Source organism: Lontra canadensis, unplaced genomic scaffold, assembly GCF_010015895.1.
Source record: "Lontra canadensis isolate GAN:19392208 unplaced genomic scaffold, GSC_riverotter_1.0 scaffold29, whole genome shotgun sequence".
In the NCBI taxonomy this organism is placed as follows: domain Eukaryota; kingdom Metazoa; phylum Chordata; class Mammalia; order Carnivora; family Mustelidae; genus Lontra; species Lontra canadensis.
In genome coordinates this window covers 10,887,112-10,913,600 of record NW_022631023.1, presented here as the reverse complement: position 1 = coordinate 10,913,600, position 26,489 = coordinate 10,887,112, and the positions used below count along the sequence as shown (strand labels likewise).

The window sequence follows — 26,489 nt, the reverse complement described above, 5'->3', positions numbered from 1 at the left end:
TTCGAGACATGTTCGCAGTATCTGGGGTTGTGTTTCCCTTTTTGGTGATGTTCCACTAGAATGAGCCCAAATGCGTGTTACAGTGGGGCTGCTTAAGTGAAAGTGTATTAAGACCAGTATTGTTACTATTTCCGATCCCCCTGACTTAGAGCCCCCAGTAGATGAATCTACTTCATGTCCATTTAACTGCACATTACAGCCAGCCCTGTTGCCAAATTTGTATGCCTAACCCTTGCTCTGTTCTAATCTTACGTACTGTTTTTCCACCATTGGGTTGGCATTTTGGGTCGAGTTTCCCAAATCCAGGAAGAAGTATTTCTCCTTTTCATATGAGAACCTTTGTGCTTTTTCTAAGTGGTTAATGTTAAGAGTGAATTTTTCTCATATCCTCTGAATCTTAAAATTAAGTTATACATCAAAGTTGATGGATTCCTTTAAAAGCAAATCAGGCTAATGAAGATATTGTTCTGTCAGAGTTGACCAGTGTATTTCCTTGGTTAAAAGGGAAAAACCGATCTCATTGTTACCCTGAAGGATGGGGGAACTCTTGTTGGCACAGATAAGAAGCTGATGTAGCACCATGTCTGCTTCCTAAGGATATAGAACAGAACAGCTGGGTGTGATCAGCTACTTGGGGTACAAGCTAGACCTGCCTATGGGACTTCACATCCAATTCCAGATGTCAGTCCTAAAAGTCCTGTGAAGCAGATAAGACCCTTTGTGTCAAGGGAATGACGGTAACACACAGAATATAATTGAGTAAAGCAGCAGACCTCTGAGAAGGTCCTACTGCTTGGACAGATGAGTAGCAGTTCCAGACAGGCCATGATCCAGGATTGAACTCCAGCCCCTTTTTGCTCCTGGCAAAAAGGCAAACGCAGAGGGCCGGGGGTCCCAGGCAGGTTCCTAGAGCAGAGATTGCCCCATACAGAAAACCAGGGATGGTTCCCTACAGTGAAGGTAAAGACCAGGCTCTTAGAATGGGACCGAAGCCCAAATGAGAGCGCTTCAGTACAGGCTGAGAGCGGGACAACGGGAGAGGTGGCTTTTAAAAAACTATCATTAAACTTCTCACATGCCAGGCGGCATTTAAATATTTCACAATTCTCATAGGCACCATAATGAGACAGGTACTGCTGTCCCCATGTGACAGATGAACTTGAGACACCAAGAGATAGTTGCCCATAGTCACCTGGTTAATAAACGGTAGAACCAGTATTGAAATTGGGGTAATCTAACTGCAGAGCTCTACTCTTAACCATTACCCTTCGCTGTCTGAGGCTAAGTCCCTTTGTCAGGCTCTCGTTCCTTCCTCACTCACTCCTGCCTGACGTCACCTTGGTCCTAGAACGAGGGGTGGAGGGGGTTGGGAGCTTGACTGTTGTTGAACCTGCCCAGGAGTTGGGGATCCCCCAGCACAATCTGGCCTCGAAACAACTGTTTCCATTGCAGAGCTGTGGCGATGTTTTAAGTATGTCATAATATCACCAATAAATATAAATGAAGAAGGAAAGGCGTTTAGCCATTTGCATTTCACATAAAATCCAAGTGGAAAAAAAAATGTCATCTCAAATCTTCATCTAGAGAAACAGTTGGGGCTGCCCAGAAAAAGAAACGTAAGCACAAAACAGTGCGGGGGACTTGAATGAGAAGTGGCTAATGTGTTCACATCCGATGTAAGCCTTAGCAAGACTATCAGAACTGTAAAGCCAAAAATAGAACCTCCAAAGCAGTATTGCTCTTTATCTTGGGGAAATCCTTGGAACGTGCTCAGTTTTAAAAATGGCTTTGACCCCAGACAGTAAGGGTTCCTTAAGGTGGAGCAGAGTGCCAGCATCTCCTGCTCACTGGAAGTTTCACAAGTAAATTGTAGAGCTAAGTTGTAAGCTGTGCAATTCGACTTTTTCCGGCCCATCCCAAGCATGTTTGAAATTCAAGTATGCTAATAAACGTTGCGACTCTGCACTGAATACAGGTGGTAGATGTTTGGTTTTGTAGTTTAGGGCTTTATTTTTTATTTACTTATTTATTTTTCCTGTGTATTTGAATGAGGTGGAAGACTGGTATTTTTTCTCTTTTTCCAAAATCATTGTTAAGATCCTGCCTACTCATTTCTGTGATTTCTGAAAAGCAACATTAATGTCTGTTGAAGTGTCCAATGTTTTACCTCCTCGGGCAGTATATATTAAGGGAGAAAAATAAGATAAGGTCTCTGATAGACCCTTATTTGATACAGTAATGAAAACAGTTTTCTAACAGTGTGCCTAGTTTTCCTCTAAAGTCGTTCGCTTGTTGCTCATAAAATAGTGGGGGTAACTCATAAAGATAGGTAGAACCATCCTGGTGACTGGGAAGGATCCTTTTAGGTTAGAATTAAAATGCAAACATTAAAAGCACTTGATATAATAACGTCTGTGAGAGTTTTAAACAGCAGAATTCTGTATTCTCAAGTGCATTTTTATGATATTAAACTTATATAAAAGAAAAACACAGGACCTTAATAAAATTGGCTGTTGCCATGAATAAACTCTAATTTAATTTAAATTAGATATATGATGAGGAAATTAAAGAGCTTTTAGGTGGGTTAACAGCATCTTTTCTTCCCGTGGGAAAAATCTAAGATACCTAAGACGGTGTTTTCATCTTTCTCATCCCTGTACTCAACAGATACCGCTTAGTTACTAAGAGATTTTTAGAGTACCAGGTTAATGTTGATGGCACCCTTTGGTTTCAGCTTTAAATCATAAGCCCAAGTCAAATAAATTAATAATTCCATGACCTCCTGAGTGATGAAGTCTGTCACATCACTTTCCAGTTCAAGGTAACTAAGAATTTCAACTATGGGCCTGAGGGCTTGAGTCACTTTATCTTAATTGCCATTGCTAGGAAAGTGGGGAGGATATTTTAAAAAAAGAAAGAAAAGGGCAGGAAGAACGAGAACTTGCATCACAGCACATACTGTTTGTTCAGAATTAATGTTTAGAGACCGTTTTCCCAGACACGGAGAGAATAATAGGGTGAGGAGGCATCTGTGCGGTGTGTCCGTCCGCTGGGGTCGGAGGCTTGGGGCTTGGTCCCTGGTCCCGGGAGAGCGCCTAGTGTCTTCAGGGGCTGATTCAGCTCCAGCGCGGTTAAACTTTGTGACTTTTCCTGCAGGTGGATGAGAGCCAAACTGGAGAACCGGGCTGGCTTGGAGGAGAACTAAAAGGAAAGACAGGATGGTTCCCTGCAAACTATGCAGAGAAAATCCCAGAAAATGAGGTTCCCGCTCCAGTCAAACCCGGGCCTGACCCGACCTCCGCCCCCGCCCCCGCGCTGGCCGTGCGCGAGCCCCCAGCTCCTGTGGCAGTGACCGCTCCGGAGCCCTCCGCGACCCCCAACAACTGGGCTGACTTCAGCTCCACGTACGTGTAGGCTCGCTCAGTTTTCTTTCCAATGTTGTCAGGGTTTGGGGCTGTACCTCTGCGCAGAGGGGCGGGCTTATTCCATCACCCCGTTCCCCGACCCCTCTGCTAGAGGACTGGGTGGGATGCGCTTGGCGCCCCGCAGTGAGCCGTCCCGGCACACGCGACATCGGGCCACTCGTCTCACCGCGCTGGGAGCTGGTCTGCAGCTCTCCTTCGGGGGGAAGAAACGGAGAAATGTGACACCCAAGGCAGTCAGCACAGAGAGTCATTTCCTGCCTGTAACCAGCCCTTTTCTTTGCTGGTTAGAAACAGAAATTGAATTGTCACATGGCTTTGAACAGGATAGAAAGCTGTTTCCTTCAAAGCTTTGCTCTGTTCTCTTGTCATCGGTCTGGTACACACGTGTCAGGCGGTGCCCTGGGTCATCGGGAAATGGCCTTAAAAACTGCGTATAAGCAGAGGTTTGAAATGATGGAGGAAACCGCTGTCCACGCTTACATTTAGAGGACCATCATCTATGTGTGCAGTTGTTGAATACTATTTTATTTATTTTTTACTCTTTTTTTAAAAGATTTTATTTATTGACACAGAGATAGAGAGCACAAGTAGGCAGAGCAGCAGGGAGAAGTAGACTCATGAGCAGGGAGCCTGACGCAGGGCTCCATCCAAGGACCCTGAGATCATGACCCGAGCCGGAAGCAGACGCTTAACCAACTGAGCCACCCAGGCATCCTGTAAAAGTGTTTTAGACAAGCAGTCAAGCAGGAGTGATTTGAGTAAGAAGTAGCTTACTTAATTTTTTTTTCCCTAAGTCTAATCATCTTTGAAAAGAAACAGATGGAAGGCCAGGAGTCAAGACATAAAGCTAGAGAAAGATCAGATGGCTCAGACGGGAGAAAAGTGTGGTGACCAAGGGCAGAGAAAGTGGAGGGAAGGATGGAAGGAACAGCAAGTTTTTGATACTCTTATTTTCATACAAAAGGTTGCAGATGCTACCTAAGGTCCTCCCTATCTAGCCTCTCCTGAAAAGTAGTCTGCCATTTTCATTTTTATTTTTTAAAGATTTTATTTATTTGACAGAGAACACAAGTAGGCAGAGAGGCAGGCAGAGAGAGAGGAAGGGAAGCAGGCTCCCTGCTGAGCAGAGAGCCCGATGTGGGGCTCGATCCCAGGACTCCAGGATCATGACCTGAGCTGAAGGCAAACTCTTAACTGACTAAGCCACCCAGGTGCCCAGTTCTGACCTTTTTTTCTTTCTTTCTTTTTTTTAAAAAATTATTTATTTATTTATTTGACAGATCATAAGTAGGCCGAGAGGCAGGCAAAGACAGAAAGGGGGAAGCAGGCTCCCCACCGAGCAGAGAGCCCGATGTGGGGCTCGATCCCAGCACCCTGAGATCATGACCCGAGCTGAAGGCAGAGGCTTTAACCCACTGAGCCACCCAGGCGCCCCAAGTTCTGACCTTTTTTTAAACGAAGACTAATGTAGAAGACAAATACTTTGTTTTCTAAGATTTCATTTTGCCGTGGTCCAGTCATTGTGACTCTCTCCTGTGATACGTGAGTGGTGTGTATTTCTCCTGCTATTATTATGGGCGTCTTATTTTCCAAACCCAGAATCAGGATCTGCAGTCTCACAAAGGAATTATTTTTTTAATTTTTAATAGAGACAGACAGAAAGGGGCAGAACTCCATCCCCAGCCCAGCTCCATAAGCAAGCTCCGTCCCCAGCCCAGAGCACAGCATGGGGCTCCATCCCATGGCTGTGAGACCATGACCTGAGCCGAAATCAAGAGTCAGACGCTTAACCGACTGAGCCACCCTGGCACCCCTCAAAGGAATTATTTTGATTTTCAGATGTGTTTGTGTCTCAAAGACGTGAAGAGTAAATTACGTTTGGATTTGCGTTCGCACAGATATATTTATTTAACATTATACAAATCACAATATTAAAGCTGTCCCTGAGATCCAGCATGCTGGGTAGCTATAAGGATCCCAGTTGTCATTACCCTGGTGACCAGACATGTGGCCTGGTTTTTGCTGTGGGTTGGAGGGGACAGAGAGATGGCCTTAAGCGCCAGCTGCGAAGCTGGCCTGTTTTCACAGGTGCTGCCTAACTTCTTTTTTGCTGGCTGTACTGTTGTTTTTACAAATGACGAAGTGGCAGATATATTGTTGCCATTTTATCAATGAGGGAATGGAGATTCAGAGAGACGCTGTCATTTGCCTGAGGTTCATCACTAGGGCGTGAAGCTCGGACTCGAACCCGAGTCGGAACCTCTTTCCACCCTGTCTTGTTTGTGAATTTAGAAAGCCCCATAAATGCAGTGGGTCTCTGTCTGCTGTGGGTGAGAAGTGGGCGTGTAGGAAGGACTTGCTTCTCATGGTGGCCTATGTTTCCTTCCAGGTGGCCCACCAGCACGAACGAGAAGCCAGAGACAGACAACTGGGACGCGTGGGCCGCTCAGCCCTCGCTCACTGTCCCAAGCGCCGGCCAGCTAAGGCAGAGATCAGCATTTACTCCAGCCACGGCCACTGGCTCGTCTCCGTCTCCTGTTTTGGGCCAGGTAAGGGCAGTCGGTGGGAGTGTGAAGTCCCGGCCTGCTGGACCCAGTACCAGCACATTCGGCAAGTGCATCTTGACAGTGTTATTTCTACGTATCCGGGTCGGGTGGCAGCGTGAATTCGGTTCACGTTTTCTCAGTAGTGTTAAGGAGTCGGGAGAGTTCCGAAGAGGGTAATCTCCTGCACAGGTTGACAGGAAGGGGCATTTGAACAGCATCTTGATTTTATTCGGTAGAGGAGCGGGCTGGCCTGTCGGCCGGCGGATACTGTGAGGAGAGTAGGTAGGACAGAGGGTTTCAGGAAAAGCTTGGGCCAGTCGATCTGGGGAGACCAGTGAGTAGATATCGGGAAAGATTGGTTGATTATAGGTGAGTGGGATAAAGTAGTTGTTCTGAATATTACTACTCCATACAGTAAAGCAGCAGTTGACGTACTACAGTAAAGATAAGGGAAGGGAATGTCTACAGATAATCAAACAGAGCAAATGCCCGTCTGGCAGGCAGTTGGGAGCGAGGGACAGTGTCTGACCTGGAGCAGCTTCATGGGGAGGGGCAGGCAGAGGACTTGGGGCAGCAGCGACCGTTAGGCAGGATGGAGTCACACTCTGTTGGAGCCAAAGGAAAGGAAAGGAAAGTGGTCACAGATTGAGCCAAGGATTTGACCTCAGAGAGAAACGGGGGCACAAGAGAAATTTATTTCTAGTGGGAAGGAGAATCCGGGTTGTAGATGTGTTCGGTTTAAGGTGAACGTGGGGCACCATGCGGGCCCATCTGACAGGCAGTGGGAACGTAGATCAGCTCTGAGGCCATGGGTGAGATCTTCAGAAAGGGTGTGTGTGTATTCTCCGACCTGGGAGAGGAGGAGGAGCTCCCGCCCAGAGGGTTTCCTTCCCTTTGCTTCTGTCCCAGCTCCGCTGTTTGCAGAAAGGGGGTTGGTGATCAGGGCAGAGAGCAGTCAGTGTGGCAAGAAGAGTGTACCTGTGACTTGGGAAGGGATAGGAGAAACCGATTGCGAAGGGCTGGGGAAGCAAAGAGCGAGTGGAGAGGTTTGTGACCCCGAAGTCACAGGAGCAGAGCAGAGGGAGGGCACCGGGGAGAAGGGGGCCACCGAGTCAGGCACTGAGAACTTCATGGTGGAGGGTGGGAACCGTGTGCAGGGTGCAGAAGGAAGACAGGATTCTTCTTCTGGGAGAGGGAGGGTGAGGAGAGACTGGAGGAAGATAAAGGAGAAAAAGGAGTTCGGGGGGACCGTGTGGCCGCACTCTTGGGAGCGGACCCTGAGGGCTGTGGAATGTGCAGAATCAGCCAAGAAGAGTGAGGGACTTCGGGCCTGGATTTAACCTGAATGTGCGACCGGTCATCCCTGCACTTTGTCTCTGCTCTCTGCAGCCACACTTTACAGCCTGGGATTAGAAACAGCAGGGAAAAGCAAAGCTGCTACTGTGATCATTATTACCATCACAGCAACGCTGTGGATAGATACACTCCACTTCCTTAACCTTTTAGAGGAAGTGTTTCTGTTATAGTGTGGAGACCAAGGCCTAGGGAGAGGAAGCAGTTGTCCAAAGTCACGGAATGAGTAAGTGACACGCATGGGGTTCCAACCCTGAGGCCAGGCTGTGTTCGGCTGGCCCTGGGCTGGGTTATTTGCTTGTGTCCCTGCAGAAAGGTCGACAAGGCAGGCACAGGGATGGTGTCTCAGGGGAAGGGTTCATGAGACGCTAGTGAGGACTCAGCCAGTCGAAGTGGCTTGGCAGAGGGACGGATAGAAGCAGCCGGGAGAATTGGACAGCGCAGAACAGCCGCAAGCCAGAGGGCCGAGGGGACGGGGAGCTCCTGGGAACCCAAGGGAGGAAAATGGGAGGCAGAGACTCTGTGGGATTTGAAAGAGTGTGGAGCCGAGATGGAAGGGAGGAGGGACATCGCAGGTTTAAGAAGGTGAGGTCCCAGGAAGATGGGGGTGGAGAGGTGGGCCCCATGGCCACTGGGGTATTTGACCTGCGTCAGTGCTCACCATCGAGCATCGCTAGGAAAATGTCTTCTAAAGGCAAGTACATGTTGGTTCTGAATGAGCTGTCTTTGGCCATTATCCTTTGTTTCTGTCCATTTTCACATGTGATGGAAAGTTGACCTATTTTTTTAGCATTATCTTAAGATATTGTAATGGTTTTATGTTACGATTTTTTAAAAAGATAATGAATGGCTCACCCTGCCTTTCCAGCCACGTCTCCTTCTACACCCCTCCATGAAAGTAGGCTCCACGCACCCCAGGATTGTGCTCCTCTTCCCGGACCCTTTGCAGTGCGCCGCCTCGAGGCCTTTGCCGGTGCTGTGCCCTCGGCCTGGAGTGCCCTTCTTCCGAAGCCCTAGCTCGCACAGTCCTCCTCGCCCTTCGAGGCCCGACTCCATTGCCGCTTCCTCTGTGACATTGTCCCTGTTGCCCTCAGGCAGAATTCCTTCCTCTTTGCTCTGTGTTCCCACAGTGAACAATTGGAGCCTGTCGGTGGTAGATTTCATTCTGCCAAGTGCTGTGGATGGCTGCGTATGTCTCTTTCTCCTGCATTAATTGTGAAGTCTTTGCTGAGCATATCATACTGTCCCTTTTTATGGTGCTTTGTGGTTAATAAAGTCTTTTAACCTAAATTATTTTGAGGAGCCAGAGATGGCATTTCATTCCTCTTTGTAACCACGTTGGCATGTAGACGTTCACAGGGGATCACGAGGCATTTATGCCCCGTGTCTCTAAAAAGGAGCTAAAACAAGCACAGTCCAACATGGGGCATATTTTCCCGTGTCCACCAGAACTCAGTATCAATCCCTTACCCTTTGAGATTCCATACCGTTTCTGCTCCTGTATCGGTCTTCCACCAAATGTCCGAATGCTTTTGGAAATGCGGGAGGGGTGCCCTGGGCCACTTGGGCGTTAAAGTGGAACCAGACAAAACAGGCACAGGGCCAGGTGCCACAAAACAAATATGACCTCCTGGCTTGGTTAGAGGGGGTGTTCGAGATGGCCAGACAATGGAGGCTGGCAGGTTTTTGCCTCTTGTTTTGAGAAGAAGTGATTCCCACGACACAGGGACACATCCAGCCCCCATGCTACACTGAAGCAGGACCCTTCGTGGCCGTGTATGCGCCCATGTGCGCTGGCTGGAAAGGGGCATTGGTGCCAGCGCTGATGTCGCCGGAGTTGGTAACCGATCGCGGAGTAACGAGAGGTCCTTTATGTGTTTCCACACAAGGGCGAGAAGGTGGAGGGACTACAGGCCCAAGCGCTGTATCCTTGGAGAGCCAAAAAAGACAACCACTTAAATTTTAACAAAAATGATGTCATCACCGTCCTGGAACAGCAAGACATGTGGTGGTTTGGAGAAGTTCAAGGTCAGAAGGGTTGGTTCCCCAAGTCTTACGTGAAACTCATTTCAGGGCCCATAAGGAAATCTACAAGGTATTTTTGTGTTTATCTGCTTCTGTTAGATGAAAACAATGTTAGGCATTAAAGTATTGCTTGCACTAGTTAAGCTTCACAGTTGGGGTTGCGGGATAATTCTGTCTTCCGGATCCTCTTAACTACAGAAGTTAGGGGCTCTGCCTGCAGAAGGCAGCCTCTGTCAAATAAGTGGTCGTTTCTTTCCTACACGTGTGGAAGGCTGCGTATCTTGTTTTTCAGTGACGTCTATAAGAGGGAATTCTATTCTGAGACCTGGAACATTCTTGTGGATTTATTGCAGACTATGCCTCTCTTCGTGCGTAGTACCCAGTACTACACCAGATACACACGAAGACTTAGAGGCTCAAAACATTTGGGGAAATAACGGAATGAATGAATTCTCTCTTTTGTTAGGAGCTTTAGAGCATGGCTCTTTTAACATAAAAGTTGTAGTTCAATTATCGCGATCACATAGGTGCTCAAAACAAATTATGAGCGTCAAGGAGAGAAAAATGGCAAAAGTCGTGGGCAAGCACCTGTCCTTCATGCTTGCAAATAGAGCAGTATGTTGGCTGCTCACCCCACGTAGCAAGTACTGAGAAGCAAGAACACGAGCTCAGAATCTGGTATCTGTTGCACATTCCGTGTTTTCACTGAGCGAAGCGTGTCTCTTTCCGCTGTAGGTGGGGCAGAGTTTTAAACATTAAGCAGCTTAAAAAAAAAAAAAGGAAATCAATGTCATATGTATTCATTTCTTTGAAGATAAAAATTAAAGTACCTTCTCTTCCCACCTCTTCCAGCATGGATTCTGGTTCTTCAGAAAGTCCCGCTAGTCTGAAGAGAGTAGCGTCGCCAGCAGCCAAGCCAGCTGTTTCTGGAGAAGGTGAGAACCCGAGTCAAATTATGCTCCTTAGGAGGGTCCTGGGGATCACGGAATATGAACAGTGAATGTTTAAAATGAGACAGGATTTCATTCTAAAATTGACTACGTTGATTGATGTCCAATGTGTCCCGCTCTGAGGTAAAATGAGAGGTTAGATCTTTCCCGAAGCAGAGTACTTCATGGAGACTTTCAAAATAGAATCAGATACATTGACCATAAACACTGAATCTTGTCATAATACTTGGTCACGAGCCCTTTGACCTTTAAAAGAGGCCCATCAGCGTCACTAGGGATCCAGTTTTGGGAGCATCTCTGTGGCTGAATCGTGGTCATTGCTTCCCCTCGTAGAGCCCGTTCTCCTCTGATCTGTACATCAGCGTTTTGTTGTAAAACTGTAATGACACAGTCGAGTAAAGCTGTCCCGGCGACCTCTGCCATCTCCCTGACCTCAAAGGGAACAGAGAAGCTTAGTTTTTCGGTTCCTGGTAAATAACCACATCAGGCGATTTAGGCCTAAAAATGTCATTTTGAGTATTTACGACACAATTAATGGCTTGATTTCCTGGGCTTTGTTTTCATGACATAATTCTGAGGACCACCCGTGCCCATGCACGGTGTGGGGTTTAAAATGAACGAAACCCACGTAATCCGGGCTCCAGTGGTAAAGATCCCCCGTCTTCTCTGCATTCGGTGTGGCCGTTCTCATCCGACTGAAGACCACTGCCTGAAGCGGCCAGGCTTTCCCCCGGAAGTCGGATCAGCGCTCCTAGCGGACAGAGGTCCACCGGTTGTGTCTGAAGTTTTCATGGGTTCCTCAGATAAATTCTCTGCAGATAGTGTGTTTGATTTCATTTCTTCGCCATCATGAGGTTGTTGCATTCCTTGGAAAGCATGCCTTGTGAAAGAATTATGAAAACCGTTGTTTTGGGGGAAACAGCAAGGATTAAGGTGCAGTGGCCCTTCAGACTCACGGTAACACAGTTACTTTTCCAGAAGGAATTCTGGAAGCAAAAATGTCTGTAGTTTATAAATACAGCCGTAGAAACCTCATCGCTGCCAGACAAATCCAGCATTTTTTTTGGATCTTTGCCGTTCCCACTGAAACGAACATCAGCAGAGTTCCATTTATACGTGCTTCATCAGTCATCTGAATGAGTGTTTTATCCACTAATGTTAGCAGAATGAAGCACCAAAAAGCTTTTTAAACACACCGTGTGTGGTCAGTTTTGTATAAAGCAAATTTTATGATTCTGCCCAGATTCACTGTTCTTTTATCCAATGAAGCTTATACCCGGCTCTCGCCTGCCAGCCACGTACTCGTGAGTGTGCCTTCGCCTCCTCATCTGGAAGGTGGGCATCGTGAACACCCCTTTGGGTAGAAAGTTACTACAGAGGATTAGGAGATCAGCTGTGTCAGGCATTTAGGAGAGAGGTCCGTGAGTGTCCGCTCACGTTCTTGCCTTTTTACTTCGTTTCCTGGATTGTCGATGGCGAGCCACTCGGCACAGCGGGCCTTCTCATCTAGGAACAGTTCCGATGAATGCTGATTTGTTTGGAAACACGTACGGAGGCCTTGCCCCTTGAGGCCTCGCAGAGGTCACAGGTGAACCACACACATTTAAAGTTGGGTAACAGAGAGAGATTGTCATCCCCGCTGACATTTATTGCATCCACCGTCAGGTGATTTAGGAATATTAGGAAACACTAGGAGGGAGATGGCTGGCCTTCCAGGGTGCCGTGGGAGAACTTGGCAGTTGACGTTCAGCGGAAAGCTGTCGACGTATATTAATGAGCCCCTTATTATACTGCATTAAAGGCGATCACATTTCAAGTAAACCATATACCAGATTGAATAGATTTGTAGGTTTGGGAATGGCCAGTGCCCTGTGGTAAATGACTCCGCAGGGAGGTCAGAGTGAGTGCCACCGCGGGTCCCTCCTCCCATGTCCCCGTTCTCACCGAGTCCCCACCGAGTCCTGCAAGATGGCCTGTGTGCACAGTGGGGCGAGCAAAGCCACGGTCTTTTCCAGTCTCCTTGGTATCGCAGACTGCAGTCCTAGGTTCAGCCAGAGTTCAGGCTTCTGAAGTTTCTGAAGCATTTTGAAAGTAGCTTCAACATTTGGATCCGTTTTTGAGAAAGCGACTTTGCGGCGCAGGAATCACTGGGAGAAGCCTCGATCTGCCGAGGACCCTGTCTGAGCTGGCGGCACGAGAGCTAAGGGTCAAGTGACAGCAGCACAGAAGGGAAGGGTCAGAGGACGGAGAAACCAGGGAGAGGAAGATAGTAATGAAAGAAGAATGCCCTTATCAAGACCGCCAGACTTCGATTTCCGTGTGTGGGAAATCCGTTTTCCAGTTGTAGCTGGAGGTGAGCCTTAGCCGCACGGAGGACTCAAGACACAGAAGCTTCTGTTCTCCCTGCACACTTGGATGACCTTGGGTCTGCTGCAGGGTCCGCACTCCCCAGGAGTCGCTGCCACCGTGGCTTATGGCTTACGCAGCCCTTGGAGGGCTCTCCCACGATGCAGAGCTGCCCACATTAGCGCATGCATTTAGGGGGCTTTGTGGTTTTTTGTGTTTGTTTTAGCTTTCATTAGTACCCCCTGCAGAGGCTCTTATAATGAGCCAAAAGAATTCCTCCATACTAAATTTCTGCCCATTAATTAACATTGGGCTCTGAATTTAAGGGCTCCCTCTGAACTTTTAGCCAGAAGCACGCATCATGCATCAGAAAAATGTACTTTCTGACTAGGTAAATGGTGATTTTTTTTTTTAACTACTTTTTAAAAAAAAATACCCAAAAGCCTAAGATAAAATGGAGAAAAAGTAGAAGCAAGAAACCCAGGTTGATCTTTCTGTAAATCTTTCATCCCGCCCTAGTGTAGTGATCTTTCGGAGAATACGATTTGCTTTCCGAGCCTTATAGTAAAGTCAGCTCTTTGGGATTAAAAAGAAAACGTTCCTCTGGAATGCACACCCTTCCCATGCGAGACCACAAAAAACATTAGTTCTCATCCTTTAAGAAGCGAATAATAAAATGTAAGAAACCGAGATTGCTTTTCAACTTGTCCAAAAAGGTTTGCTATTTTCTGGGATGGAGGAGACATTACTTTTATTATCAGTCCCTGCTTCCTGTTTGTGCCCCTGAATGACAAATGGATGCCCGTTTTTAACTAAATCGTGTGTATCCTTTGTTTTTCTGTTTTAACATCTTCCCACCATCCGTGTATATGGCACAAAAGGGCATAAGTTTTCACTCGGGCACTTGAATAATGAACAGTGTGTCTTATTTAATTTACAGAAAGGTTATACTGTATCTAAAACTTCTCCACCATTGTGACTTGGTACCCTTCAAGTGGAAATTACGGTATCTCCTGTGGGTAGAAGGTAGAAGTTACCTTCAACTAACATTTACCAACTAGTAAATGTTAGTTGAAGGTAAATGTAAACGCCATTTACACTTAAAAGGAAATCACGACATTAAAGTATGGCTCACTCCTGGCACTCAGTGTCCGTAGACGCGCAGTTGGCCTTTTTTGTTCCCAAGGCTGGGCCTTCACAGGAATTGTGCCCCTGTCTGCAGTTACTAAATGTTTATGTGCAATTGGGGAATTTGGAGTCCAGGGTGTTCTGCAATTCTGTTTTATCTGTGACAAGCCTTTCTCTTGAATGGATCTTATCTGAATCTCCTTATTCATAAAACTTGCATTTGCAAAGCTGTCTGGGTTTTCTGTAAACAATCAAGCTCTCCGTATCTCAATATTTCTCCCCACCAGAATTTATTGCCATGTACACTTACGAGAGTTCTGAGCAAGGCGATTTAACCTTTCAGCAAGGGGATGTGATTTTGGTTACCAAGAAAGATGGTGACTGGTGGACAGGAACAGTGGGCGACAAGTCCGGAGTCTTCCCTTCTAACTATGTGAGGCTTAAGGACTCAGAGGTAAACCCACATTAACTGTTTCCTCTCCCTTTCTGTGTGGTGATTCTCTTTGTGGGAAGCCACTACATTTTTCGGTGGAACGCTTTGATGGGTTTGGCTAAGTTCCAGGAACTTGACAGCAAACACAGAGTGACCCGTCATTGTTTGAGCTTGTCATTTGGTGCGGCAGGGTAAGCCGTGGCTTCCCACAAGCAGAAGAACTCCCTGGGGCCAAGTGGAGGCTGGGCTGAGTCACTGGGTTCCTGTTCAGCATTGGTCTCTGTCCCCGCATGTGACTGACGGAGGATTTGGAGTGAACGTGTTTCATTAGGCCTTCGGGTCGCTGATCTGGGATACCTTAGAAGGGCACACAGCAGTATTTCCCCATGTGGTGATACGGGTCCCAGAACATGGGACAGTAGAGAGTTTCAGAGTTTCTAAAATTTATATTTTTGCCTACACGTTAGGAAGATGTAAGGTTTAAGAGCTCGATAACGCTTTGGACTAGACCTTAGTACCTCAGGCCCACTGATGGGGGCCTGGATTTATTTTGAATGCTGTTATCCTTATAAATCAGAAATGGCTCCCATTGTTGTGACATGGGGCCATAAAAATCCAGTTGTGTACCAACTGGTCTTGAGGTGGTGCAAGTTTAATGAAATGGTGGGGTGCCCCCCCTCCCAGAGTATTGGGAGCCTGTCCCTTAGTGACACATTTCAAGTTGGTGGAGAATTTCAGGGTAAATCAATGTAGTCATTTAACAGATCAATTGCACATAAATAAACCAACAAGAATTGGCTCTTTTTTTTTTTCTTTTTCTTTTTTTCCTAACGCTGGCTTAGGTGTAAGCCAGAGGGACAGAGCTCCCCTCTCATCAGCATGCCAGTATGAGGGTGGACCTTGGGCTGGTCCCCAGGCCCTGCTACCTGCAGCTGCTTTGAGAGCCTGGAGCCGGGGCCCCATGCTTCCCCTTCTCTTCTGCCTTCCCTGCAGTGCCCAGGAGCAGTTTCTATTTTGCTTGGGTTTTGTTTTTTCAGGGAGTGTCATTTTAGCTGTTTTGGGTTTTTTTTTGTTTTTTTTGTTTTGTTTTGTTTTGTTTTCCCTTGCTGTGGTCTCCAGAGCAGCTTACTGAGATACCCAGGGAGGGATTTGCATTGCTTACCCTGAGAGAATTTGGCAGAAGCCTGGTATAAAGTGCTTCTCTCTGGTAGGACAGCCAGCGAATTGTCCTCGGCAGACCCAGGGAGGGGAGAATTTGGGCTTCTCTCCAAGAATCCAGTCGGATCCAGTAAAAATCATACAGAAGATATTTCAGAAGCGCAGGGGAAAAACTAAAACTAAACTCAGTTTCTACCACTAGGCATGAAGATTGTCAAAGTGATTACCTTTTGGAACAATTAAAAGACCAAAACCATTACTTACATTGTATTTTGATAAACTATAGTTTTCTATAAAAAAAAAAAAAAACCACCTGAAATTAGTAAGTTTAAAAAAAAAAAACCTGACATTTTTTTAAAGGTAAGCTGAGTTATAAGGTGCTTTTTAACCATGGTCTTAAAATTTGAGACACAGAAGAACCAACAAGTGCTAAAGATTTTGGACAAATACTTAGCAACGTTATTTCACAAGGAAGAAAAAAAGTCTAAAAAGTCAGCCTTTGATTCTCCTTGGTTACAGAGTTCAGTGTCTAAGGAAAATTTCCTGCTAAAACCAGACCCAGCCTCAGATATGAGAATTGCCCCTCTGGGCATGGGAGAGGTTGTCCTGTCCTGGCTTCCCTTCTCTCTGGGAGAAAGGCCGGGACACAGATGCTGAGGCAGCTTTTCTCCCGCATTCCTGAGGGGGTCCAAGACAAAACCCGGCCCTCTGAGTGTGTCTTCGTTTCTGTGCTGGCTGTGGTGTCAAAAAGGGAGCACACTGGGGCGCCTGGCTGTCTCAGTCAGTCGAGCATATGACTCTTGATCTCAGGGTCATGAGTTCAAGCCCCACATTGGGCATAGAGCCCACTTAAAGAAAAGTGGGGACCGCACCACAGCTGTTTGGACTCTGTTACTGGGTGTTGCCAAATACCTTGATCCTTTCATGGACTATAGGGAGTGTATTCTAAGTCCATACTGAGAAAGTTAACTGGTCCTTTGGAATCTTGTTTCATTAGCATTCCTTCATTTTGATACGCAGCCTCTAAAAATAGCAAGGGAGATTGGTATTAAATATTCCGTTAATACAGAAATCGTAATCAGAGTAAAAATTGTAACTTGGGCTCTCCCTGGTAAATGGTTATTAAATTTCAGTAACCAAAATAAAGGGACTGTGATAAGTTAAATAAATGGCATGTTTTTATTGTAGTAACTGTCATTTACTTTATTAAGCTTTTTTTTGTTTTATCTTGATTGGAATACTTAATTTACTGCCAGGCAGGGACTCAGGAATGAAAATCAATTCAGAATAAAGCCCTCAGTAATGACAGATTGCAGTCTGGCCCCTGTCCTGACTCGAGGTCCCTATTGGCTTATTCAGCTGGTTTAAAATTCCATGAGTATCCATAAAGGAATTCAACCCCAGAGCACTTTTGGAACAATTAATAGTTGCCAAAAAAGCAAAACAAAACAAAACAAAAACCTCTGGTCTGGTGTGCTTCTGTGGAATGTGCAGCCAGCACTGATAGAGGGATTTCAGGGTTTATACAGTGTAAGATTTGGGCGGAAAGGATACGCAGGGCGGTGGCTGCCTCTGGGGGTAAAGAGGTGAATGGGATGGGGGAGGCATGTTTGAATGGCCACGATGCTATTTCCTTTATTTAAAAAAAAAAACAAAAAACAACTCTAAAGCAAGTGTAGCAGACTATTAACATTTTACGTAGTAAATCTGGGTGTTGGGCTCATGAATGTCAGTCAGAGTCTCTGTAGTTCTTACGTGCGAAATGTTTAAGACCCATCTGAACACAAGCAGGAGCTCAGTGTTCAGGACCTAGACCAGTAGGTCTGGCACCCCCTGTTGGAGTTGACCCCAGGGACGGCAGGCACGGGATCTACACACAAGCAGCACCTGAGCCCTCTGGGACCCTACAGTGCCGCGTCCTTTGTTCACTTTTCTCCAAAGAAGAGGGTAAAAGCTGTGTGTTTAAAGCACTTGTTTTGTCCCCTGTTTTCCTGATACCCATCTGATGGCAGCTGGTACGGTGCTGCTGTGTTTCCCCAGAATGAGCAGGGGGGCGCCGGGGGCTCGAGCGGGCTTGTGTCGTCACTGATGGTGTTTGAAGTTGCATGGACGAAACTGTGCAGTATGCAAATGAGACCTTTTGCTCTGTTTTAAGGGCTCTGGAACTGCTGGGAAAACAGGGAGTTTAGGAAAAAAACCTGGTAAGTTACAAACCCTGATGCTTATTTTTCAGTGTTTTGAATGTAATTGCTAGTTGCTCCCGGTCTTGGTTTGGGAGGGCCGGAAGCCTGGAAGGGAAGACAACAGACTCTTTCGTAAGAGGGGTTGGAGTTTATCGTCTTCTCAGAATCCATTCACAACGTGTGCGTGGTTCGGAACTCTAGCTGTTGCTTCACACGTGGGGAGTGGGGACATTGCTAGACAGAGTGTTCCCATGGGTCGCGAAGAAGAGAGTCAGGCAAGGTGGGGGCAGGTTGTAACACGTGGAGCTCTAAGGTTTGGGCGCAGCCGCCGCGCCTCATCCTCCTGGGAGGTCCGGGAAGCTCACTTCCTCTCCTGACAGCACAGTTCAGTCCCAGGACAGAGACAGTGGCCAGGAGTCAAAGAGCACAGTAGAGGTCCCGTTAATGTAGAAGCCACGGGGTGGTTCCCCTCAGGTACACACTGAAGGTACGAAATACAGCCATGCCTCCGAATTCAGTTCTGTAGGTAATTGAACCAAAATCACATGTTCAACAAATAGTACCATGAACTCGAGGGACAAGAAGCAGCTGTGAAATCACACGGTTTGCGTGGCACGTCTTTTTGGTCTTGTGTCCGTAGGAGATGGTAGATGGGGACGTCCTTGGCAGGCTTCTGGGCGGGGTTGAGGGGGGGATAGTCTGGTGTTTCTGGGTCTGGTGCTCAGCTCCAGAAGGGCTTACCTGACAAGGACAAGTGGGTTCTTGGGTTGTCACAGGATTTTAGTCAGACTCCAGAGGCTGGGACACTTGGGTCCCCATCTCAGTTTTAACTATGAGGATTTTACATTTCGAATTGTCATTCCAAAGGGTCCAGATGGGCTTAATTTTGTACTGAAACCAGCAAGCTGCTCAGGGACACAAAAGACAGAGAAGAAAGCTGGGGGCAGATTGCTGGCTGTGCATGCCAGGTCCTTTGAGGAGCAGGAAAGTCTGAGGCCAAAGAGGACACTCATTTGGACTCTCTCCAGAACCAAAAACTCTTGGAATCTAGAGCTAGTCCTTGGAGGGTGAGGGGAGAATTCTTACCCCAGCACAGATTTCCCAGCGAGGGCTCTCAGCAGGGCCGAGGTGTGTGTAAGCTGGCCTCTTTTCTTGCTGCCCCTGATCTCCCCGAAGCATCTGGCAGGGCTGGGCCTGCCCCCTGACAGCCCGGTGGCCACCGGCTGATGGCAGAACGGGGTCAGAGGGGATTGCCTAGTGCATGTGCTTTCTGGAGCAGGAGGAAGTACCGTCAGAGGACAGGGGGGCCTTTTTACCTCTTTCCTTTCTTGCTTGCTTTCCCTCATTCCTCCTTTCTTTCAAGATCTGTTGTGGTGGGGAGAGAGCGTGGAGGACCAGAACAGTTTGTTCCGTATTGCTTCTAGAAGCTCCGAAAGCAGTCACTGCGGGTATGCCAGAATTCAGTCAGAGAAGCATTTTGTTTTTTCGTACTCGACCTCCTGTGCCAGTAGAAATGTACTTTTCAGAGCCTGGTCTGTGGTGCTGCTGGAATTTTTCCCATGAGATTTTTAACATTTAGAGAAAGTACAGAACTGTTTACGTTTTTTTTCCCCCCTGCTGAACTATTTTTGCATAAAATTCTCTTAACTCCCGATTCTTTTTTCTTAACCTAAAATGAAAGAAAACGTGCATTGATATGATTCCCACCTGATATTCAAGGATCCCCCTCAGAATGGGAGCTGCAGAGAAAATGGTCACGTGGGTGGGGCTGAGAGCCTAAAGCTACAACATCTAGATCAGCTAGCACCAGGCCCCTGAAAGTTTCTGGAGAAAATAGAAATCGTGTTTCTACTTACTTGGAAGGTGGGAGTCCCTTTATTCACTTCCCTAGCGGTGAGTGTGCTGGGTGCCAGCCCTGCGGTGTGGAGGGTGAGGAACCAGGCCCTGCGGCGGGCCTCAGGGCCTTGGCAGCAAGCGTGGGGGGGCCGGGACAGAAGGGGTAGGAATTGAGGGGCAAGAACGGGGTTCATAGAGAGAAGTTTGGTAAATGTGTTCTGAGGGAGGATGAGGAGGGTTTAGAGCAGAACCAAAAGACCAGCCGAGCCCGTGAATGGAGCATCTGGACTGTAGGTCGTGGAATGGGGGCTGTGAAGTGAGCCCCCTTCATTGAGCAGAAAACCAGCCCAGGGCACTGGCCTTGAGCCCATTAACCTGGGAACTGGGGAGGTGGCTGTGTCCTCCTAGAATTTCTTCTCCTGACCCTGACACGGCGCCGCCATGTTTGATCTTGTTTTCCAGAAATCGCGCAGGTGATCGCCTGCTACACAGCCACCGGCCCCGAGCAGCTCACTCTGGCCCCTGGTCAGCTGATTCTGATCCGGAAAAAGAACCCAGGCGGTTGGTGGGAAGGAGAGCTGCAAGTTAGTGTCTTTTCCATTTGTTGAAAATTCTCTGTCCACATTTGAGTGTGTAAGATGTCAAAGGGCAAGGATGTCCTTGCAAAGGCCAGCGGAACCCCCGCCACCTGGTCCCGCGCTTGGATATGGGGAGGCGCCCCGTCGTCGGAGTCTGCGCGTTGGTTTTCTAAGCATCAGGCACCCAGTCAGTAGCAGAATGGGGAGAGCTAAGGATTCCCGAGAAGGTTTGTCCACATCGGCCTGCCTGCTGCATCCCCAGGGTGAGAAGTCATGGCCAGGGGCATCTGTAGAGTCGTCCTCACGTGTTGTGGCGTTACAGAAGCCGCGTTCGCCATCCTTAAGTGTAAGGTGTGGCACGAGAGCTGCTTCTGTGTCACAACAGGCTTCGTTCCTGAGTGGGGTGGGGGGGTGTGCCTGTGTGTGTGTGTGTGCGCGTGTGCGCGCGTGTCGGTGTCTTCCATCCGCCATTTTGTCGAGGCAGACCTTGGTCAAGGAGAAGATGGCTGTTGTGGTGCGTTGAAGAGGGAAGTCCCTCTCTGTGCACATGGGCAGCCAGTGACACAATGAAGTGCCGGGAATGGCCAGCACCGTCTAGAGTGTAGCCGGAGACTCGGCTAGTCGTGGGCAGCGCCCTGGTGGGCAGCCGTAACACCTGTCCAGCGGGGCTGACCACACTCACCCGCCGGCCTCGGGAATCTGACCTGGGGGGGCGGGTAGCGGGCCTCCCGTGCTGGCGTCCCCTGAGATGCCCACAGATGCCCCCTTCCCTCCCCAGCCATGCACTTGCTAGTCTGCCCAGCCCTCGGTGACCTCTCCGCTGCAGCCTCTTCTCATTGGGTGATTCGTTCTCAGTTGACAACAAGCCCTCCTCCAGGTTCGGGGACTGCCTGAGAGTAACATGCACCCCCAGGCGTGGGAGACCACCGGAGCTGGCTGCCTCCCACCCCTTCCAGAAGGGGGGACATCTTCCCCTGAGCTGTGGTGGTCCCGATGCCCACACCACTCATGGTGTTAAATATTGATGATACTGTTAGCTTCTCACCCAAATGTCTTCTGTCTACATGCAGGTTATCACTGTTTTGAAGGTGGTAACTGTTGTGTTTTTGTTTTTTTTTTTTTGTCCTCACCCTCCTAGCACCTTGCTGAAAAGATAGTTTTGAACAATTCTCGCAATCCCCAAGAAAATGGGTGAATTGCCAGGCCCAGGAGGGCTTCTGGTGCCTTCACCAGGAGCTCTCTCATTGTGGGTGCACAAACGAAGAAACTGCCAGTGAGCTCAGGGTTCTGCCCTTGTTTGAGGGCAGGGATAGGGCCATGGCAGAGTTGTTGCAAGCCATATGGCGGCCCACTAGATAGAGGAGCTCGTGGGGGCTTGCAAATGAGAGGCCGCAGTCGTGGGCGGATTCCCTGTAAGCCTCAGTCCTTGAGCCAAGGGCAGGCAGTCTGCGGACCACAAGGAAAGGGAAACGCGATCCGTGTTCTAAAAGTAACCCAGCTGGATCCTTCTCCATGATTTGGCAGGTGGGAGGGCAGAGTTAAGGTGGAGGAAGTTTTCTTTTCTTCTAGTTTTCTTTTCTTATTTTGCGGATAGGGAATATATTCCCAGGGTTTAAAATTCAAAAGTAAGCAAAGGGGATAGGGAAGGTCTCCCTCCCACCCCTGTCCCTGAAGGCAACTGTTTTTCTAGAGCAATCTGTGTGTGTGTGCGTGTGTGTGTGTGTGTGTGCGTGGGTGGGTGCGTGGGTGTGTGTGTGTGGGTGCGTGTATGCGTGTGTGGGTGGGTGGGTGCACGTATGTATGCATCATTTTGAGTTCTCTGTTCCCGTTGGCATAGTTGGGTGCTCGTAGCGCTTCTTGTCATTCCCAGCTAGACCTTGACCTCATAGAGTCAGTCGCAGGTCTCGGCTCACCCTGTTTGAAAACAGGACAGGTTCAGACCCTCTGTGTTCTGTATATAGCGCCTGCGTGTCATCCCACTTTATGCATAAGAGCGCAGGCGCGAGTGACTATGGCTCACCGCTACCTGGCTTGTAACTGTCACTGGGCTTTTCTGGGCCTCACTTCCTGCATCCGGGAACCGGGAATAGTCCTAGTACTCTCTCTCTGGAATCGCGCAGGTGGACGCACGTGGGGTGCTCGGCGCAGGGCTCGACTTCTCAAAAGCACCCAAGAAGTATTGCCTGCTATTCTTGGTAGTGTCTCATTATTGTCACCGTCACCGTTAGCCTCAAATCCATACGTATTGTTGCCTTCCGCCGTCATCCCTGCGTCCCCTGAAAGTCACATGTGAGAGCCAGGGCCGCCTGAGTGGGTGCCCTCTGCTAGACCTACCCCGTGACACCCAGCTGGGAGCCACACGGTCCCGCCCATGCAGACACATTCCAGGCTCCGCTGGCCAAGGACGACCCCGGTTTGAATTCTCGCTCAGTGTTTTCATCGTGTAACACAGAAACTCAGAAATGCTGCTGTTCACACCAGACGGTTTGCGGCTCCGTGTGAACCTTGTGTGTGCGCTCTGCTGCGTAGCGGACTGGCCCCTGAATGATGATGACCCTTTTAAGCGTTTCACGGTACTTGTCTTACTAGGCACGTGGGAAGAAGCGCCAGATAGGCTGGTTCCCTGCTAATTACGTAAAACTTCTAAGCCCCGGGACGAGCAAAATCACTCCAACGGAGCCCCCGAAGCCGACAGCGCTCCCGGCAGGTAGGCAGCGTGCGATCTCCCCTTGGACGATGGTCGGCGGGTCCCGGTCATCCTCCCGCTGGGTTCCCTCCCAGAGTGTCTTAGAGCGGCTCTCACAGCTGCTGTAAATACTTCTTGTACTTGCCGGGACCAATCCTCAACTAAAGGGATATGGAATATGTTTTTCAAAAGGACCGAGTGTCTAAGCAGCTTTGCTGTCCTGGGCACAACAGAGCCCTTGTTGGGACTGTCTTCTGAAGGAGTTGTGAATGCTGTGGCATTACAGCCAGACTTTTCTCTTGATTTCCTTCCAGCTGTTTAAATCGGGATTTGGGCTAGGGGCTGAGGGGACAAAAAGGGACTCCTAAAAATAAATGGCCGGGGTCTCAGTAGGTCAGGAGACAGAGCTGGAGGCCACGGGGGTCTGTTGGTTGTAATGGGTTGCCCGCCGAAGACTAAAATAGCTCCCCCGTGACATTTCCTGTGAACAGAGGGGGCTTCGCTCAATGGACAGGATGTCGTGCACGCTCCCCTAAAGGACTCAGAGGAACACAGGGCACCGCGGCTGAGGCCGTTGGCTATTTTCTGACTGAGGAGACCAAACTAGATGCTTTGGTCATATTTGAGATGGGCGAGGTTAGGGAAGCAGGAATCTGCCCTCGGGTCTTCAAGCCACCAGCTCTTGGGTGGCATTTCTGGAAAATGTGTAACTTTCGTTGGCGTCTGTGCCGTATATGCCCAGTGAAATACGATGACAACTTGGCAGACTTTGCCAGTGCAGGGATTGGCAAAGCGGGACTGTTCCCAGCCCTGGCTGGGCCTCTCGGCTGCGCTGTGGGCCTCCTGCGGGCGGAGGGGGCAGTGCCAGCCGGGCCCCCTCTCCCTTGGGGTAGTTGGGCGGGACCCCCTTCATCAGGTTGGTTGAAACCCACCAAAAATAATTGGCCGAAATGATTCAGTTAACTTGCGGAACCTAAACCCATAGATAACCTGGTTGAGGAAAATTAATGAGAGGCTCAGCCTAACCACGCGGACTTATCCAAAGTGTGCTCAGGCCACAGAACGAAAGCAGTTTAACCTCCCACAGGTTTGAGGGAAAGTGAGAAGGGGAAAAACCTTCTTGAGCGTGGCTATATTCTCCTTGAGACAAAATTTTGAGCCACAGAGATGATAGCAGAAGAAAACGTTGGTTTTACTTTTCAGTAAGATTTTGATTTTGGAGGTGAGGGCGGATGGCGGGGGGGGGGGGGGCGGTGGCGGGGAATGAGAGGGGAGGGGAAAGAAGGAAGCAGAGCAGAGTGGCTGAGTCCCCCATGCACCGCCGTCCTGTGCAGTCAGCATTCCAGGGGTGCGTTCCTCCGCTCACTCGGAAGCGATTCCGAGAGCTTTCCGGCATCCTTGCAGATTTTCTGCTGACATGAACGCCCGACAAAGAGGAAGGTATCCCACCAGCTAGACTTAGTGTGAAATTCTGCCGTCACCTTGGTTTTTATGCCCTCGCCTCCCCCGGTCGCCCCCGCTTTGCAAAAGCCCACCAGAGCCGCTCGCTGAATCGCATCCCATCCCGAGAGCGCGGCACCGCAGTGCGGGAGCGTGTGGGGAGCGCCTGCCGCCCCTTGTGCGCGCCCCGCGGCCCTCACCCGGCCCTGTCTCCCCCAGTGTGCCAGGTCATCGGCGTGTATGACTACAGCGCCCAGAATGACGACGAGCTGGCCTTCAGCAAGGGCCAGATCATCAACGTCCTCAACAAGGACGACCCCGACTGGTGGAGAGGGGAGGTCAACGGCCAGGTGGGGCTCTTCCCCTCCAACTACGTGAAGCTGACCGCGGACACAGACCCAAGCCAGCAATGTAAGTGCCCTTGGCCGCCGCGCCGCCTCTCCCCTCTGGTCTCTCACGGTCACCCGGTCACCCGTGCGGCACTGCTCGGATCTGGCTGAGCTTTGTTTGCAGAGCGGAAAGCCAGACCATTGCTGCATTCACGACAGTCTCTTTGAAGACCTTCTGTAATGCGAGACTTGACCTTGTGGGGTTGTTTTTTGTTTTTGTTTTATTGTTTTGTTTTGTTTTCATTCCTTCTGTAGCATGACCCCTCCCTCCCCTCCCCTCCCCCCTTTTTCCTTTTTTTTTTTTTTAATCATTTTGGCACCATGCTGTTTACATGCCTGACTCATTTTCCTAGCTTGAATTTTGCTCATTGTTTTGTTTTGCTTATGTGTTGTTTTCCTCCTTTTTCTAGGAATCATATGTTGTCCATCCCCCCCTCAGGCTTGAAAGTCCTCAAAGAGACCCACTATCCCATATCACTGCCCAGAGGGATGATGGGAGATGCAGCCTTGATCATGTGACTTCCAGCATGATCACCTACTGCCTTCTGAGTAGAAGAACTCACTGCAGAGCAGTTTACCTCATTTTACCTTAGTTGCATGTGATGACAATGTCGAGCTATTACTTACAGAGCTAGAAGCGAACCTTACAAAAAACACACAGGGTAGTGGGTCCTTTTGTGGCTTTCCTAGTGACTCAAATTGACGTTCCCCCCTCCCACCTTTGCACAGGTGCTTTCAGTAGTTTTAAAAGTGTTTTTTAAAAAAACTATATTTTAGCCTTTTAATAAAAATCAATCAATTACTCCTTTGCTATTTCGGTTTTGCAAAAAGACCCACTATCAAGGAATGCTGCATGTGCTATTAAAAAAAATGTTCCAAATGTCCATAAATCTGAGACTTGATGTATTTTTTTTTCATTTTGTCCAGTGTTATCAACTAAATTGTGTAGTTTGGGTCCCCCCCCCCCCCGCCCGCGCTGTAGACGTGCAAAGGAATTCAGTATATCTGTTTTTAAAGACATGTAGAATGACCCCAATTAAACCGAAGGTGTTTTGTGCTTGTTTGTGTGTATCAGATGTATCTTGCCGAGCATGTAACAGTACATCGTTGTACATAAGAAATCCGTTCTTTCCATGGCAAAAGCTACTACCTTGTACGATGCTCTAATCACACTGCATTGATTGGATTTTGCACGGTGACCCTGTAGCCCCAGGAGAAAGCACCTGTGTTTTCGTTCGTCTCAGATTTATCTGGTTGAGCTGGTGTTTTCTGTTTTGGGCTTTTAACTTGGCGTGTTTTCAGACCATCAGAGCAGTAGACGAGACACCATTGGGTTGGTTACGACTCACAACACCCACAATCTCTTCTCGGTCTCTGTTACGTGAAGTTTTTATTCCAGTTCCTTTTCACGGAATGACCTATTTCGAACAAGTCATTTTCTTGACAAGAAAGAATGTATAGAAGCCTCCCTGCGATTAATTTCCAATGTTTACATTTTTTAACTAGACCGTGGGATTTCCGCAGCTTAATAGGAAACGGAGCTCCTGGTCTGTGTACCTGTCCAGTATGTTGTAGCCGAAGCCACGTGTGTCCTTTTTAAACACTAGTTGGAAGCTCTCAATAAAAATGCCCATTGCTAACAGCCCAGGAGCCCGGGCGGGGGAAGCCTCGAGCACAGTCTCCCAGTTTCCACTAACGCCTTTGTAACCTGCAGTTACCTTCTGTTTTTACATGTCCCTCGGGAGCAGGTGCCTGTGCTGGCAGGTGTGTCGTTGAGGCCCTACCCAGTCTCGGGCACGGGGGATGGGGGAGGCTTCTCCTCGTCCCCTTGCCCGTCTGGATGTTCATGGATATGAATGTAAGATATAGAAATATATAAACCTGCGGCTTTAACAACTGTAATACACCCTTTGGAATTAGTGACGTGTATAGATAATTAAATTCTTCATATAAAAGTTAGACGGAAATGTCTCTGTGTTTTGGTGTTGGAACCTGGCCGTGGTGTTGGGGGAC

The 26,489-nt window shown here is 48.5% G+C and overlaps 1 protein-coding gene across 5 annotated transcripts in view; it reads left to right on the top strand.

Moving 5' to 3' along the window:
• ITSN1 (intersectin 1) overlaps positions 1-26,489 on the top strand; it is a 213,539-nt gene that overhangs the window by 145,951 nt on the left and 41,099 nt on the right. For 2 of the 5 annotated variants that reach the window (XM_032865389.1, XM_032865388.1), the window contains 9 exons: positions 3,157-3,404; positions 5,815-5,974; positions 9,214-9,419; positions 10,202-10,284; positions 14,061-14,227; positions 17,520-17,565; positions 19,846-19,967; positions 22,551-22,668; positions 24,307-24,498. In XM_032865389.1, coding sequence (XP_032721280.1) covers positions 3,157-3,404; positions 5,815-5,974; positions 9,214-9,419; positions 10,202-10,284; positions 14,061-14,227; positions 17,520-17,565; positions 19,846-19,967; positions 22,551-22,668; positions 24,307-24,498 — 1,342 coding nt within the window. Of the gene's footprint in view, positions 1-3,156; positions 3,405-5,814; positions 5,975-9,213; positions 9,420-10,201; positions 10,285-14,060; positions 14,228-17,519; positions 17,566-19,845; positions 19,968-22,550; positions 22,669-24,306; positions 24,499-24,886; positions 25,361-26,489 lie in introns of those variants that run through there. The other 3 variants (XM_032865391.1, XM_032865390.1, XM_032865392.1) reach the window with 2 other exon arrangements.